Source organism: Aulonocara sp. 'chitande type north' Nkhata Bay, linkage group LG15 (assembly GCF_057382095.1).
Source record: "Aulonocara sp. 'chitande type north' Nkhata Bay isolate Kocher_YH1m ecotype deep benthic linkage group LG15, A_spYH_male_GT1.1, whole genome shotgun sequence".
Taxonomy (NCBI): domain Eukaryota; kingdom Metazoa; phylum Chordata; class Actinopteri; order Cichliformes; family Cichlidae; genus Aulonocara; species Aulonocara sp. 'chitande type north' Nkhata Bay.
Window position 1 is genome coordinate 12,941,593 of NC_141358.1, and position 14,585 is coordinate 12,956,177.

At 42.7% G+C, this 14,585-nt stretch overlaps 1 protein-coding gene across 5 annotated transcripts in view; it reads right to left on the reverse strand.

Annotated features, from left to right (window-relative positions):
- Positions 1-1,797: 1,797 nt before the first annotated feature.
- tulp4a (TUB like protein 4a) overlaps positions 1,798-14,585 on the reverse strand; it is a 29,738-nt gene continuing 16,950 nt past the window's right edge. For 4 of the 5 annotated variants that reach the window (XM_086264251.1, XM_086264254.1, XM_086264252.1 and 1 more), the window contains exons 6-14: positions 12,384-12,491; positions 12,036-12,202; positions 10,524-10,748; positions 10,158-10,392; positions 9,175-9,319; positions 8,596-8,767; positions 8,332-8,425; positions 4,856-8,217; positions 1,798-4,704 (exon numbers count right to left, since the gene is read on the reverse strand). In XM_086264251.1, coding sequence (XP_086120377.1) covers positions 4,588-4,704; positions 4,856-8,217; positions 8,332-8,425; positions 8,596-8,767; positions 9,175-9,319; positions 10,158-10,392; positions 10,524-10,748; positions 12,036-12,202; positions 12,384-12,491 — 4,625 coding nt within the window. In that variant the 3' untranslated portion in view covers positions 1,798-4,587. The remainder of the gene's footprint in view (positions 4,705-4,855; positions 8,218-8,331; positions 8,426-8,595; positions 8,768-9,174; positions 9,320-10,157; positions 10,393-10,523; positions 10,749-12,035; positions 12,203-12,383; positions 12,492-14,585) is intronic. The other variant, XM_086264255.1, reaches the window with a different exon arrangement.

Below are 14,585 nucleotides of genomic sequence, written 5' to 3' on the forward strand. Positions count from 1 at the left end.
GAGCGGGGGGCGGAAACGTAGAGGACAGTCACATGATCAGAGTTCAGCACCATGGACAGAGGCTGTTAACAGGAAGCTACATTGGTCAGTAAGAAGTGTCTGTGGAGCCGTCTTTTAGCTCTAACAACCCCCATAGACCACGGTTGCATAAAATAAATTAGTAAACAATTTATTGCGTCTTAGCGCAATCTGAGTCACACTGATTGACAGGAGGTGCGAGCAATCACTGAAAAATGGGTGGATTCAAACATATAGATAATATAGGGGTTTTTTCCCCTTAACGTAAAGACAAAATAACTAATTTAATTTATTCTACAAACTGGCATTACACCAGCCAAACCATTTAAGCACATACACAGTTTAATAAACTCTAAAAACTGTAAAATGCAACAAAAAAAATAAAAAAAATAAAAAAAATAATATGACAAAAAATGAGGTAAAAACTGCAAGTACAAATCTAAATACGACAAAACATGAGGTAAATTCTTAATTTTTATGCGCGCTTTCGCATAAATATTAATTACGGTAAATGAAGTGTGCGATTAAACTCAAGGCTTTTTCTTCTATTTTAAAATATTGATAAAGTCTCCTTTAATAAGAGGAATTAAGTTCTTTTTTATCTGTGCTATAGGAAGCTGTGCTTTGGGAACGTCCACAGGTTTATACACATCTCAGTAGCAGAATCTCAGACTGTACATGTATTAAATTAGTCAAAATTACGATGTTCTTTGTCTTTTCTCAGCAGTAAAAGTCATATTAATTGGTACTATCAGTGATGGCTGTACAGGTGTGTCGCACTCGCCACTTTCAAAGTGTCTGCTGTCTGAGATAACAGAACCACCTTGTATATACTGGTTCAGCAGCTGCTTAGATCTGATTTCAACCATGTGGACGTTTGCCTCAGTATTCAATGTTGAGGTCTGGCATGTGTTTGATGGAAGGCTGTGAACACTCACTGTTGTACCTCTTTCGTGAACTCTTCTGCACATATTGATAATTTCAACAAAACCATTTGGATTCATCACTTCATAATACACAGTGCCACTGATTAGCAGTCCAGTTCTTGTTTAATTTGGCACACTGCAGCCTTTTCTCTATGTTTTCATTTCTTAAGTGTGGCTTCTTGATAGTCACCTTTTCATTGAGACCATTTCTAATGTGGATTCAGTGAACTGATGGATCAACTGAAGAGTCAGCTGCTAGCTCAGGTCCTGGATTTTCTTTCCCATCTTGTAAGGACACGACTTTCAGATACCGTTCATCTGCTGTAGAGTGTTTTTAGGCCACCCACTTCATCAGCTTCCTTAAATGTGTTGAGGACACACCATCCTATGATATATCACGTTTCGGGCTAATAGTACTTTGGAAACCATTTGTGGTAAATTACAGATTCAATAAAGAAATTTTTTTTTTCCAGCAGGCTGATAGCAACAAAGTAACTAAAGATAGCAAAGAACAAATGTTAAGTTCTAAGTTGTTTGCTATATAGACACAACACTGGTTCATCCCGCCATTTAGGTTCCTGTTTTAAGCTTGAATGATCCATAGATAAGTGTTAAGTGGCTTATCAACCAAACAAACATCCCTCTGAAAATTGTCAGGTACAAGGACTGGACTGAAAATGAATGAAAAAGCAGCCTATGTCCAAAAAAACCCAACAACAACAACAACAACTTGGAAGAACCTTCAGAAACCTGGAGGACTATTGCTTAAGAGCACAAAAAATTACAAGAAAGTCTGGCTCCTTGGAGCTTTGCAGTATATTTATGTATATTTAAGACAAAACCAGTGTTTTTCTGAAACAATGACATTTTATTCAAAAGATGCGTGACATATACAATTATAAAATAATTTACATGGCATGCCTTACTATCCATTCACTATAAACGTTCAGTCACCAAGTCAGACTGACTTTTTTCCCCAAGTTTTTTTTTTTTTTGTCATTTAAGTCTACAGCTACAAATACAAAGCACAGATCTTTTCTAGAGAAAAGCCAAATTCTACAATATCTACAACAGGTCATCATCAGTTTAAAGTGAACCCTTAACCAAGTCCATTAGCAACGCTGAACGTGAACTCAGTGGCTTACACTTGTGAACTCCTGTGAACGATGAATGAGTGTGTATGTGCAGGAAGTCATGACCACACATGGTTGAAGAGGATAGATTCAACACTGATGGGGCTGGTAGACTGCACAGCTGAATACAGACACACCATGACTTGACATTTACACTCTACATAACTAGTCTACAAACTACAATAAACCGGGCACTTACTCATTCACATCTTTTCCACCAATGCAAACTTCACAAAACATCAAAAAGTCACCTGTTCCCATCCCTCAAACCCAATCCCTGCATTTCCATCTCATAACTTGGGCTATACTTGTAAACCCCCCCCCCCCAACACAAAGAAATGTTTGGGGGAAAAAAACTTCACAATATACAGTATGTATACTTGATCTACATTGAGGAACAATCTCATAAATAAAGATGTACAGACCAGCAACTGAGATGCTAAAGTAAAAAGGTAACAAACTGTGGTCACAAGAAATGACAAAGGTTTTTTTGTTAAAGAAAATATTGCACAACTAACAAAAAAAAAAAAAAGTTTTCTTTACGACATGCTCGTTTTCAAGATCAGGAGACCATTTATTTTTCTCCTCAGTCCACATCTCTACAACCCACTTCCCAACAGACATGCTTGTTTTGTTTTTTTCTTTTTTAAATATGAGAAAAAATAAAATAAAAAAATCTAATAATCTCATCAAACCAAGCAGAGCTGGTCCAAAGTAAAGAAGTTACACTTCCCAATAGGCCTGTTTGTTTCAGCTTGAGATTTTCAGAAGTCTATATTTTGGCACAAATATTTGAGGTGGTATGCCATCACACCTTCCCAATTTCACTGAGCACTCAACATTCCCGTTTCTCTCTGTGATTTTTGGCTGTCATCTAATGCACATATTTGCACCGTGAATGAATAATTTACTGCTGCCCATAGTTCTTCCAGCTGGCCTCGCTCTTTGTCCTTAGCTGATCACAAACAAAAGCTTCCCTGCCTCAAACAGCAACAACAACAACAACAACAACAACAAAAACCCCAAAACAAAACAGCTTTTCAGATTTCAAAGTCAGCTTACTGAACGGGCAGATCTCGTAGCTTCATTCTCCGTCGGAGACCAGACTTTAGAGTTTCAGTGATGGTAAGATCAACTTAACTGCTCTCTATGGTCCTGGCTGCTTAGTTAAAACAGTACTACAGCTCTCCTCCACATGTGGAATTACACTTACACACAGTGGAGACAAGTGTAAACAGAAATCTGCCACCTAAGTCTCTTTACAACATTGTACATTTGACTGATATGTATTTACATGAGTTCTGAAAAGAGTATGAAATGGCATAAGTGAAATATACAAAAATATTTCATGTACCTTACTAGGATGTTTAGTGTGGTCTTTAAGAGAAGGGACAGCCCCCCCAAAACAACAACAACTACATACTCACTTCACAGAAGTGACATCAGGTGACAAATCACTTCATGCCAGAGCTTAAATTGTTCAGTCTCGGCCTTGGCCACTTCTTTGGCGCCCATGTCACCAGTACAGGATAGTACAGGATACGTCTGTACACTGCTATGACCTGAATTCTCCTGACTACACAGTAATATTCAAACTCAGTCTCCCAAATAAATCAGGTAAGAAAGCTGTGTGAGGATTATGTAACACAACAATGACAATAATGTTAAGATTTATATCTGAATCGATAAACAACATGTACATATAAATTAGAGTAACATTTCTTCTTCCTTCAAAGCAGCACGTGGACTGCAGGTCTTTACCTTTCAGATATTGTAACAGTGGCCCACTTTTCACAACAGTGAAAAGCCTGAACTCTTAGTAGTGTTCCAAAATAATGCATATATCTAAACCTCATTTCCAGCCCAGACAGGCTGCAACAGTAACAAAAGGAAAGGGCAGAGAGCAAAAACAAAAAAAGACCCTCCTACCCTCCACTGTGTTTAGTCTTTTAAGAAAATCCTAAAAGCAAAAGCAGTATAATAAAGTGGTAACTGTTTCACTAAAGGTTTGTACAGCAATGGATTTCAGTGCCCAGTAGTACCTGTGCGCTCTAGGGATAACAAGTTTGATCTCCAGAGTGTGTTTTTCAAGTATTACTGCTGCTTCTTTTGAAAACTGCACCATAGCAATTCCTCTCTCTCTCTCTCTCTCTTAACCAATTGGTTATCACATCTATAAGCTTCTCCTAGCTAAAGCAGCATTTATTTGCATGATGATTTACCAAAGCTCAGCTCTTTGGCCCTACATGCACTGCAGGGTGCCGGCAACTGCCGAACGGAGCAGGTCTGACGGCATCCTTCATAAATGCAATCGATGCTTTTGCACCAACACTAGTGGCAGCATTGTGTAGTGCAGCGTGATTGTATTTCTCTCTATGGCCAGGGCTTATTTTAGTCCTCGTCTCCAGAATCCAATCCAAGAGTTTATGATTCTCAAATGAAACAGCTGTACCCCCTTCAACAGACTGCATCTAAAGCCCACAACTCAGGGTAAATAGGGAGGAGACATCTCATTTGAGGCGTTGAGTAACATTGGCCAAAGCTACTGCAAAGGCCTGCACAGCAGAGAAGGGATATTGGAAGTCCAGGATGTAAGCATTGCCATCAATTCTGCCAAACTGCATCACCTACACAGGAAAAACAAAACAAACAAACAAAAAAACGTTCATGCAGGTTGAAAGGAAAAAAGGTTCAATCCTGTTGGAGAAATGCTCTAAATCAATAAATGTTGAATGTGTGTACTTATTATTTCTGCAAGTTATATAAGAAAAGTATCACCTGTCTCCCCTCCAGTTCAATCTGAAAGTTCTTGGCGGACTCCTGGGTGACACGGCCACCGAAGTCCAGCTGGTATACCTGCGTGGCTTCATTCCACAGTGGCTGCTTGTTGGCCATGACATACACAAAGCCCTGGCTGCCAAGCCCTCTGTCCTCCTTCTCATTGGCTTTTCGACACTTGATCTCATCCAGCTCACTGGCAGCCCTCAAGTTCCTCTTACTCTTCCAACCCTTTTTACTGCTCTGGCACTGATTGAGCAGCTCGTCCCCACTGATAAATAGCTCTGGCTCACTTTCTGAACTATCTTGGAACTCACTATTGGCAGTGGCTTTACTCAGCTTCTTAGCCTTCAACTGTTGCTCCTTCTGTCCCTTGATCTTCTTCTTGTCTCTTCCTCCCAACCGTGGACTGGAAATGAGAGAATTGAAATCACCCAGGGCTCTGCCCTCTTTTTTGGATTTGCTCCCTTCGGCCAGTGGCGGCACATTAGCTTCCTCAGCCCGACCGTCCACGCGCTTGCGGTTCTTCTTACTGAACTTCTCCGATCGCTGCGGTACAGGGCTCTCAGTCAAGGAGAGCACCTCCTGAAAACTCTCCCCAGCCTCTGTCATGGTCTCTTGTAATCCCCCATGGCTCTGCAGCTCTGCTGGTGGTGGCGGAGGTGGTGGTGGCGGAGGAGGTGGTGGTGAGAGAACATTTTTGTCTACTGCCAGGTGGGAGGCTTTGGGTGGTAGTGGCACTGCAGGACTGGTCATAGGTGGGCAAGAATTGTAAGTACCCCAGGGTGTGTGGAGGGCAATGGGAGGAATGGGAAGCCCAGCACAAGCACTTCCTCCTGGGTACATAGGTGGGAGGGGGCAGCAGGCTAGGTTGGCCAGATTTGCAGAATAACCTGGTGGTAACACTAGGGTTGCATCCTGTTGTGAAAAGGGCAAAGGTGCCACCACCTCCTTTGGTGAGGCGCAGGGGCGTGGAGAACCTGGGATGGGTTGGAGCTGGGCTCCAGAATAGGCAGTTGCTGGGGGGTACTGGAGCGAGATCTGGTAGCCTGTAGCTGCTGCAGCAGCAGCAGCTTGGAATGATGCAGCACTAGGACTTGTGGGGGACTTTGGAGAAAGGACAAAAGGCAGCCTGGTTACATCCAAGTGCTGAGCTGGGCTAAGAATAAGGGGAGGTGGTTTGTGTGGTACAGGGGGGGCAGTGGAGTTTAAAGTCGCTGTCCGTTCCTGAGGAACCCACACCTCCTCTGTGGATGCTGGATCCCACTGATAGGGAGGTGGGCGCTTGACCACCAGCCCTGATGCATCACTTCCTCCTAGTGCCAGATGCCTCAATGATTGGTTCAGTGTCTCATCCTCTGTGAATGCTGAATTAACGTAATCAGCCCTATCTCTGCCGCTTACCCCTGCTGCAGCTCCAGACACTTCAAGTGAACTCATCAGATTATAAGAGGACTGGGAGGCCAGAGGAGTAGCACTGTTTGAATGAACAATGACTGTGCTGTGCGGTGCTCCGTTGCCTGGAGGAAAATCTTGTCTGATAATAGTTCCTCCCGCTATTCCATTAGCACTCCCTGGGGCAGTGCCTCCAACACTAGATCCACTGCTACACTGACTACAGGTGTATAAGGCTGTTGGCACCCTCTGCTGGAACGAGGCTGCTAGTGCAGTACTGTTTTTCGCCTTGGGAGGGAGTGGTCTAGGTGGTTCCAGCATCTGGGAAACTTTGAGGGCTGCCTCTCGGCTGTTCCTCCTGAGGGTGGCGTGGATCAAACTGCTGTCAAGCCTCTGTCCGGGATTCCTGCCAGCAGAGCTGTTCTGATTAGCTGAATCAGGGTACGGAGGCGGGTCTCCACTGGGTATAGAATAGCGAGGTGCAGTGAGTCTGTTCAGGGTAGCAGAGGTGTAGGGCAGCTGCAGCTTCTTGTCAGCTGAGGAGGAGGATGAAGACGAGGTTACCCTGAGAGTGGCGGAGCTGCCAGGTCCTTGGAGCGTGTAGACATTCTGATTGCAGACCAGGCGTGTTCGAGGACGACATACTTCTTCCACATTCCCACTGCTGTCAAATGTCGTTATCCTCTCATAGCCCAGCGGTGTTGGATACTGAGCTTGTTGCTGGCCTGAAGGATGAAGTGGAAACTCACCCTTCTTCATGCAAAGGTCTCCAGCGGGAGGAGTTCCACTGGCGCCCCCTCCTAATCCAGACGCAGCACTGGAAGATGCAGCGGAAGCTGATACCGAGGCAGCAGCAGCAGCAGCCACAGCAGCAGCCACTGTCCCAGGGTAGGGGGGTGGGGGGTTCATCTTGCTTAGCTCTAGAGGGGCACTGAACACCACCGTGTCACCCTCAGCCAGCTGTGGAGGTGACCGAGTAGTTTTGATCTTCAGTAAGTGTTCGTGCTCGCCCCCTACTGCTCTCTCAACCACTAAATCAGCAGACTGATGAGGAATCTGGATATGCAAGGCCCCAGGTTGTAGCTGGTGCAGAGGTACACCCGAAGGCTGTCCTGAAGACATCGAGGAAACGGGGATTTGAATTTGAAGCTGCTGAAGCTGATGGTGCTGCTGTTGCTGCTGTGCTTGCAGCTGATGGTGCATTTGCTGCTGTTGCTGCAGTTGATGCTGTTGCTGCAGTTGCTGCTGAAGTTGTTGCTGTTGCTGTAGATGTATGTGCTGCTGGAGCTGCTGCTGCTGTATGTGTTGGAGCTGCTGCTGAATGTGCTGCTGCTGTTGTTGTAAGTGTTGGTGCTGGAGCATCTGCTGCTGCTGCTGTTGGAGTTGCTGTTGATGGTGCTGAATTTGTTGTTGGTGGTGTTGAAGTGACTGTTGTTGTTGCTGTTGTTGATGTTGACTTGGGTGTTGTTGCTGTTGTTGTTGTTGTGAAGGATGATGAGAAGGTGGCGGTCCAACCACTAGGCGACCTACTTCCAGTCCCCCAAATATGACCTGACCAGGACTCGAGTACCTGGTCGGTACTGTGTACTGGGCTGTCAAGATGGTGTCCTGGCTTTGGTCTGACCCACCAGCAGCCCCTCCAGTAGAGGTTGCCGTGGAATTGGTTAGGACATCCAACTGAACATTCTGATTGGCTAGGAGTGACTGGACCAGACCAATGCTTTGGGCAGGGGACATGGCCTGGGCTGGACTATGGATGGGGGCAATAGGGATGTTGACAGTGCAGGGTGGGTTGTCATCAGCACCGCCAGTAGGGCCTGAAACAGGCAGGTCATCTTCATCCTCGCTAAAAACATTGGGGCTGAAGACAGGGAGGTTGATGTAGTCCATGGAGATTTTCCGCACCTCTGGCAGGTAGATGGTCATCTGTCTGGGCTGCAGATGGAGGAGGCTTGTCTTGTAGATAACTAAGGAGTGAGAGGCACAATAAAAATAAATAAATTAGGAAAAGAAAAGTGACAACAGACAAATTAGACTTAACTGGAATTAATGTTTAATTATCCAACACGTTGATTTGTTACCTGCACCGAGATTGGTGGGTAAAAAAGTAGCCAGCCCCACTATCTTGAACTTTGTTCCCCAAATATTGGATGTGACCTGAGCAAGGTAATTTTGCTGCAAGATAAAAAAAAACGATGCATTTTTCTATAAATATATTAGACACATTCCGAAATTTACAACAGTACATTTTATGTAAAAATCCATCGGTCGTGCTTCACAGCACACACAGGCAGCACGTGATCCCTTACCAGCTTCTCACTCAGCTACGATAACCTGATGTTTACCTGAGTGATGTCATCTAGAGGAAATTCCCTCCGTGTTAGACTGGGAGACCCAATTGAGGGTTTACGTATGGGTAACCGAGGTGACCTGGAGATCTCCTGCGTAGCACGGGAGAGTTTGGGAGATTTTCTGGGATCAATGTTGATCCTGTTGGTAAAGGGACAAACTAAGTCTCTACAGAGAAAGTGGCAAATAAAAAAAAGAAGAAGAAGGTTTAGGCATGCAGAGAAACCAAAAAGCAAACAGCAAAGAAAAGGAGCATTCAAATAAATTTTAACAGTTAAAACAAAAAAACTCAGAAAAAATTAGTTTCAATGCCATAAAATCTTAAACAGAATTAATGTGGCTGTTTACATGTTTCTGAAATGAATTCACTGTCATATAAATGCTTCTTGTATCAGACTCTTCAGCATGCCAGTGATCACTTGATTCCCGCTTGTTTAAAACTGAAAACCTGCAGAGAACTAATCTCCTCTTGTCTGCTTCACCTAAATCACTGAAAAGATCCAAGTGTCAAACAGAAGAGACAAAGTGGCTTGATGCAACATGCTCCTGTACACACAAAGCCGGGGTTTAGTTACCTGGGAAGTTTGGGGGACTTGCTACCCCTGGATATCTTTGGCGATTTCTTGCCAACCCAGTCATCACTCAGCTCAATGTCGCTGGAGTCTGAACAGTTACAGCTGTCAATCATGGCTGATATCAGACTGTTGCTGTATATCTCATCTGTGGAGACAAAATATGAAAATGACACTTAAGATGTTACTTTTGATGAAATGTTCAGATCAATACAACCAAAAACAACGTGTCATTTGTTCTCTCAGTTAAGTCACTGCTCAACTGTTAGTAATGTTGCTTTTTCAGATGGGCTGGATAAAGAATGATAAAATATGAATGCCTTTTGGTATTCTTTTTAGGTATGTTGAAACTGCAGGAAGCATTTTCAAATCTACTTGAGCAACCCGGAGGCAAGAATTGTCATAGCTTTGCCACAACATCACCATCATTATCATCCTATCAAAGCATTTTTCTACCATTTCTCAAACATTCATTTCTTCAGTCGTTCTCACTTTGTCTCCTCTTCCACAGTCACAAGGAGTCTGCAAAGCACAGCTGCTGCTCCAGTTTAGGTCAAACTAATTTATTTGATGAACATAAAAGTGTGAATGGTCTGGAACCATTTCATGGCTGGCTTCATTTATCACTGCGTGGGGAGAGAGAGGGTTGATTTATGAGCAACCCAGGGGCCATAAGAGGCCCCATTAAGCAGCTTTTAATTAACATGGGTCCAGTCTGCCCTATGTGACTAAAACTCGCAAAGTAAGAACGTCTGGAAAACTACTGGACAATGTCAGAACTGTGTCGGGGTTCATCTTTTGCAGTTCTACTTGAATTTCAGAATCAAAGATACATTTTTAGTTCTTATCTCTACGATCTTACTGTATTCTTTATTTTAGAACCAACATAAAAATGTAGTTATTGCATTTAGAAGCTAACAAACATTTCAGGTCTTCTTTGGAAAATTATTCTTTTTAAGTTACAGGTATGAAAAAACTAATCTCACCTGTTTTGCCGTCTGTCTTGGGATCCATAATAACAAACTCAGGCCGAAGTTTGCTTATTCTTCGGCCCTTGAGGATAGGGACCAGACCTCCTAGGTACTCCAGATACAGAGTATAGCAAGGCCCTCCCACTTCAGGGTTATCCTCCGTACGCTTCATGGTGCAGTGCAGGCGCTCGTTTCCAGCTGTCGGATAACTCACAAAATCTCTCATGTTGTTTGGATCTGGGATGGGAGGCTAGAAATGTAAAGTACAGTTAAGTTTAAAAACTTTTATGCTAATTACAGCTCTTCCCAAACCACTATTAAATCTATTCACATGGTGTTTTATGGTTTTAATAGAAATAAACCCCTCCTGGCCTGTGTTACCTTGATGGTGGGAACAAAAGCGGCAGTGACATAAGAACAGAGCCGGGAAGGCATTGTGAGCTTGGCAACGTCTTTTTCCTCCTTTAACGCTGTGGCAATGCCCTGCTGGCACAGCAGCTGCAGTGTGGCAACGCGGTGCTCAACTCGCACGACATAGAGCACTGGGCCCGATGCCAAGAACAGACGAGAGTCCCGGTGACCCCAGCAGAGCGTAGTGATGGGGCGCTACAGTATGAAGGGGAAGACACATCTGAGAATGAATAATATGCTTTCACAAGGCTAATGTAAAGCAAATCATGTCATTACTGCAAAACACTTCTTTGCTGGAGTGAAATCCTCAGAGTGATTCCTGAGAACAGTGATTTCATTCAATAAAAACCGAAAACAAAAGGAAATTATCTGTGAATGTTTACCGAAGTCTGTCATGCAGGCTGATTATTCGCGTAAAATAAAATAAATGAAAATCTTTAATCTTAAAATCTTACTATAATGATCAAAATGAATGTATGTACCCTCTGACGTCCTTAACAGGTGAGCCAATCTCCAAAACGAACATTGTCATGTATACATCAATGATTAACATCTCCGTTTTTAAACAAGGATACATTTTCCTGTATAGTATGTTCATTTCATCATCCCCCTACTTTCACATTTGTTTCACGAGTCAAGTTCACTTCACAGTTTCCAGAAATTGAATCCGAGACGATTTTTGTTAGAGTCAACACTTAATATGGAATGAAGAATTTGAAAAAGCATTGTGATCCTGGAAAGAATATTATCAGGGTTCATACGCATTTTTCAGGGTCAAATTCAAGCACTTTTTAAACACTTCCAAGGTCAATTTTCATGCTTTTCCAGCACAAAATAATAAGAATAGTTTTAAAAATTTGCACGTGTTATGTACACATTCTCGAAAATTATTTACTCACCTATCATGTGACTCGAGAGCGCAAACTCCGCCATTGGCGTTTTAAGGAGTGTTTGATGGAAACAACAATCTCCAGGCATGTTAGTGCACTCATCCCCGACTGTCCGGGGGAGGGGCGGGGTCACACATTGAAATACACTGACATGCAGAGGTCGTAGGCAGCCCAGGCAGAGAAATTTTGCTTTTAGACTTTGCGACTCATTTTATTTCTCTATCTGGTAAGAAAACTATTCGGTCAGATAGTTATTTGTGGTGAATGAAATACAGTTTCAAGCACTTTTAAGCACCACATCTGAAATTCAAGCACTTTTCAAACCTTGAAAAGACAATATTAGACTTCAAGCATTTTCAAGGATTTCAAGCACCCGTACAAACCCTGTAGTATCTTGTGTCATTACTATCTGCTAATTAAGTAGCCCTGGCCTTCCCATCTCATATTGTTCCTACCCCGGCTCACTGACTCACTTAAACTATAGTTGGTTATGGTAGTCCTCCCTTCTGCAAACTGAAGGGCCACTCGAACCACAACCTGCATTACTAAATATAAGAACAACTATTTTTCTAGGATGACACTCATAAGTCACCTGTGCTGGTGTATCCAGTGTGTAGATGTGTTCGCCTCGAACATTGTAGAACTTGACAATGGCGTTCCTGCTGGGTGGAGGACAGGAGGTGTCAGTGGAAAGGAGGGTCCTCTCCATCCCTGCCACTGCTAGTAGATCCCCCTGTGAGCACCACTGGACCACCACATCTACAACACAGAGCAAAGTAGTACACATACGTTTATGAAGGGCAACATCATTTTACACATTTTTACATCATTTAAAAAAAAGAATTAACACAAGTGAATGAAGGACACAATGAAGCGAGCAAAGGCCAAAGCAGCTAGAGAACTGCTGACTTAACAAAATTAATAACAAACGCACACAAACCTTTCAGAGCAGTGTGGATGAGGATGGGGGAGAGGTCGTCGTAGCTGTTCATCAGATTGATGTCTCCAGAGGTGAAGCTGACTGTCAGCAGTGGTTTCTGGCTGTGCACTAGGAATAAAGAAAGAAAAACAAAACACAAACATATTAGCCAGGCATTGTGAACAGCTGTTCTGTTCATCAGAACTATCAATCACAATGCTTTTTAGATTTAATAGACACGTGTTTAGGAGAACTACACTTCTTTTATCATTTGTATGTATTTGCCTAAAAGTATAAATAATGTGTTTGTAGCTTAGAATAAGCATTTTCTATATACATAAAGAGTGTGCCCTCTTCCATGGAGCCCATTGAGCTTCAGAGTCAGCCAGAAAAGAAAACCCAAACAATGGTTGTGGATGGTGTAGCCGCGATAGATTTGGAAAGTGTTAGCTGTTAGCTTTGACCTCACCACTAGACGCCACTAAAGTCTGTACATCGGTCTTTAAAAGAATATTAATTTGTGCCCATCAGTGGGGAACGTGTGAAAAATATACAAGTCTGTGCTCTCAGTAGCTTCCAATAATACAACACAACAGCTTTCCTTTAACCAACTTTCTACCCACTACTAGAATTTAGCCTCACATCAAAAACAAGTGCAAAAACGACTGAAACAAAACGTTAAGTGACAGAACAAACTAGTTCAAAAACAGAACTGTAAGGTACTTCAGTTTGAATCATCTGACATTTAGGGACATTATTCAAGAGTATATACCAATTTTTAACATTACTATAAATAACACACCTTCAGAGAGCACTCATACATCTTCATTGAAATATCCTTGACTCCGTACTTTAATGTAATCCTGCAATGACCCAAATAGTACCATAAATAAAATGTCCACTTCTGCTTTGTTGTTGCAACATCCCCACAGATAGGATTTTAAATAGGTGTTGCTTTAAATCAGATACAAAATGGGGCTGTAACTGCAGTGTACTGTGCTGTGCGATGATAATGGGTTATCATCATGTATCATGACAAAGATTTGACAAGCCTTGTGCGTCACTCAAGTTGTTGACTCAAGAGATCATTTCTACTGGGGCCAATCAATTCATATTGAATGGTTTAATTAGTGAGTTAGAGCCTGATCTGTGTTCCAGCTTAGGTAAGCAGTTTTCAGCCTGGCCTGTGGTGAAAGAAGGAGGGGAAAAAAAATTTAATAGACCACTGGGAGGAGGATAGACCCTCACCAATATATCCCTAGCAACTGGGACTAATTAAGCTAATTTTTATTGGTTCCTGTTTTGTTTCTTTTGCCTCTTTTTCTCTACAGTTTGTTACGCTGGCTGGTGTGCACACGGAAATCAGCAGGAGAGGAGGCTGACCAGATGCAACAATTCCCTTGACAGACAGCTTACATCCCAGTGCACTAGATATTTTCTGTCCCAGTGGAAAACTGTTTTTTAGTTGGCTTGTGCTTCTTATGCTTCGTTAAACAGCTTACACTGGACCAGCAGCATACAGCTGTAGTTTAAATGCTTTTACCGAACACACTTATACATGTTGAGAAAAGCCAAGAACTATTTTTTTTAAAGCTACTTTGGGTCACAGAGGTCCATTTAAGGAGACAAGACTGAAGCATGGGTTGCAGAAGTGCTTGTGACCTGGCTACTTCCAGACATTTGAATTTGTTCACTCCACAGTTGACTGATTTGTCTGGCTTGGTGACATGAAGTGGCGGTTTCTTGATTAAAAGGCAATCAGTCCAATGTACGCAACAGGAAGGCTAATGATTAGCCAATCAGTGCCACTGGCAAAATTACTGCCATTTGTCAAGCAATGTCAAGCTGTGCACTGCAACAAGGATATATTAAACCATCAGTTTCACTTGTTTTGGAGATGCAGGTGCAGAAATCTGTTTTTATATGAAAATACCTACAGGGGTTTTGGAGAAGTGGTCCACTTTTGGTATCCGAAGCACAGACTGTATATAAAACATAACTTCTGGAAAGTGATGTCAGTGCATTCCATTATCAATATCAATTATCGATTCGATTCATTAGTGATTCTCTTACAGAGAATCTTATTGATTCCCGGTACTCCCAGGAACCGGTTCTCGACTCTGATCCCTAGTAAACATGGGGTCACCATTTATTCAGCATGGGGTTCTGTCAATTACAGTCCCAAATGGAGCACAAAATGAGGACAAAGCAGAAAAACCTTTA